The following is a 1,860-nucleotide window of genomic DNA, read 5'->3' on the forward strand; positions in this document are numbered from 1 at the left end:
AAAAGATAAGTGCAAAGGAAGTTGACTGGTAGGAGAACAGTAATGCAGCCCGAAACATGCATCATAGGGGAAAGTCAAGATACACTCAGTGGCTCTTTTGCAATCTATTGTGTTCCAGCACATTGCGATAGGCAGAGGCATTTAGCACATAATCCCCCAAACCCTGGGTCACCGCGGAGCTCCGCGCTGGAGGTCCCGATTAATCACAGCCGTTCCCGGGCTTCGTAGCCTCGGAGCCTGAAGACATCGGTCCTCGCAAGAGCTTTGCGAAGAAATTAGCAGGAGCATTTAACAAATCTGAATTTCCGCCTCGCAGAGATCCCGGCGGGGACGAGCGACGCTTCTGCGTCCCAGCCGCCCGCCCGCCTGAGGAGACGCTCCCCCCCGCCCCGGTTTTGGGGAGAGGTGTGCAGCTAAGCCACGATCCCGCCGCGCTCCGCGCACGCCGCTAAGCGCTGAGCAGCCTGTGTTGCCCCCCGGGGACGGGGGGGCACTTTGCATGGGCGCTTGTGCGCGGTGTCTGTGAATTCCCCCTGCAGCGTCCCCTCGCCTCGCCCCCACCCCGGCACAGGTGGCGGGGCCGCCCTTTCCCCACCTGGGCGGGGAAGGCGCCGCCGCCGGGTCCTCCTCCTCCTCCTTGCTCCCGCCCCATCCTCCTCCTCCTCCTCCTCCTCCTCCTCCTCCTCCTCCGCGGCGTCCCCAGAGGGAGCCGCTGCGCTCGCGGCCGGGCGGAGAGCGCAGCCGGGCGCGCCCCGTCCCGCAGCCGGCACCAGCCGCTCCGCGCACCCGCCGCTGCCTGCTCCACAACGACGACGAGGAGGAGGAGGAGGAGGAAGGCCAGGCAGGGAGGCAGCGCGCCCGCAGCAGGGCACGCACGTGTGCGCGCAGCCCTCGACGGCGCGGCATGCTGCGGGGAGCCGCCGCGGAGCGGGGCTGAGCGCGGCGGAGGCGGCAGGAGCTCCGCGGAAAAGAGAGCGAAAAAAGGAAAGAGAGAGAGAGAGAGAGAGGAAAAAAAGCAAGTCCTCCGTGCGCTGCACCGCGGGAGCGGCCGTCCCGCAGCATGGGCGGCCGCAGCCCCGCCGCCGCCGCCGGGCCCCGCGGGGCCGCTGTCCCGGTGCTGCTGCTGCTGCTGCTGGGGCGCGTCGCCCTCTGCTCCGTGGTGGAGAAGAAAGGTAGGGGCCGCGCCGGGGGGCCGCGGGGACGGGCGCGCCGCTGCCTCCCCGTGGGAGCGGCGGAGGGAAAGTCCCAACTTGTTTCCTTAAAAGAAAAAAAAAATTAAAAAAGGAGTGGGGAGAAGAGAAAATAACAAACCTATAGCAGCGATCACGCAGTCTGACTTCCTGATTCTAGGCTTATTTTCTTTTGTGGGGGTGGAGGAAATAAAAGGGAATAAACCTTGGCACATCCCGTCGGTTGTACTTTTTTTTCCTTTGCCTTTTTTCTTTCTTTCTTTTTTTTCTTCTTGCTTTTCGACTCCCTTCCCGCGTTGTCCCGTCGCTCCGCGGAGCGCGCTGCGGGCGGCCCTGGCTCTGCGCTCCGCTCCGCCCCGCGCTGCCGCTGCGCTGCTCTCCGCGCCGGGGCCGGACCCAGACCCGGACCCGGACCCCGCGGGGCGGCCGCGCTGCCCCTCCGCGGGCACCGCTGCGGCAGCCCGGGGCCGCCGTCGGGTCTGTCGCCCTGACCCGGCGCCGCCGCCGCTGCTTGTCCCGCAGGAAGCTCCGCACCTGGTGGGRGGCGAGGTGGAAGCAGGGAAAACTTCGTGGTGCTTATGCCCCCCCCCAAGTTAAGTAGGAGTTACTGACCCCGGGCCCGACCCGGCTGTCCGCGGTCCCCCCGCGCTGCGGCCGCCCGGCCCCGCGC

General features: G+C 66.9%; 1 protein-coding gene across 2 annotated transcripts in view; it reads left to right on the top strand.

Annotated features, from left to right (window-relative positions):
* Positions 1-717: 717 nt before the first annotated feature.
* EGFR (epidermal growth factor receptor) overlaps positions 718-1,860 on the top strand; it is a 160,931-nt gene continuing 159,788 nt past the window's right edge. For both annotated transcript variants that reach the window (XM_085320228.1, XM_085320229.1), the window contains exon 1: positions 718-1,172. In XM_085320228.1, coding sequence (XP_085176354.1) covers positions 1,061-1,172 — 112 coding nt within the window. In that variant the 5' untranslated portion in view covers positions 718-1,060. The remainder of the gene's footprint in view (positions 1,173-1,860) is intronic.

This window comes from Rhea americana, unplaced genomic scaffold (genome assembly GCF_003343005.1).
Source record: "Rhea americana isolate MKP2758 unplaced genomic scaffold, rheAme1 scaffold_62, whole genome shotgun sequence".
Lineage (NCBI taxonomy): Eukaryota > Metazoa > Chordata > Aves > Rheiformes > Rheidae > Rhea > Rhea americana.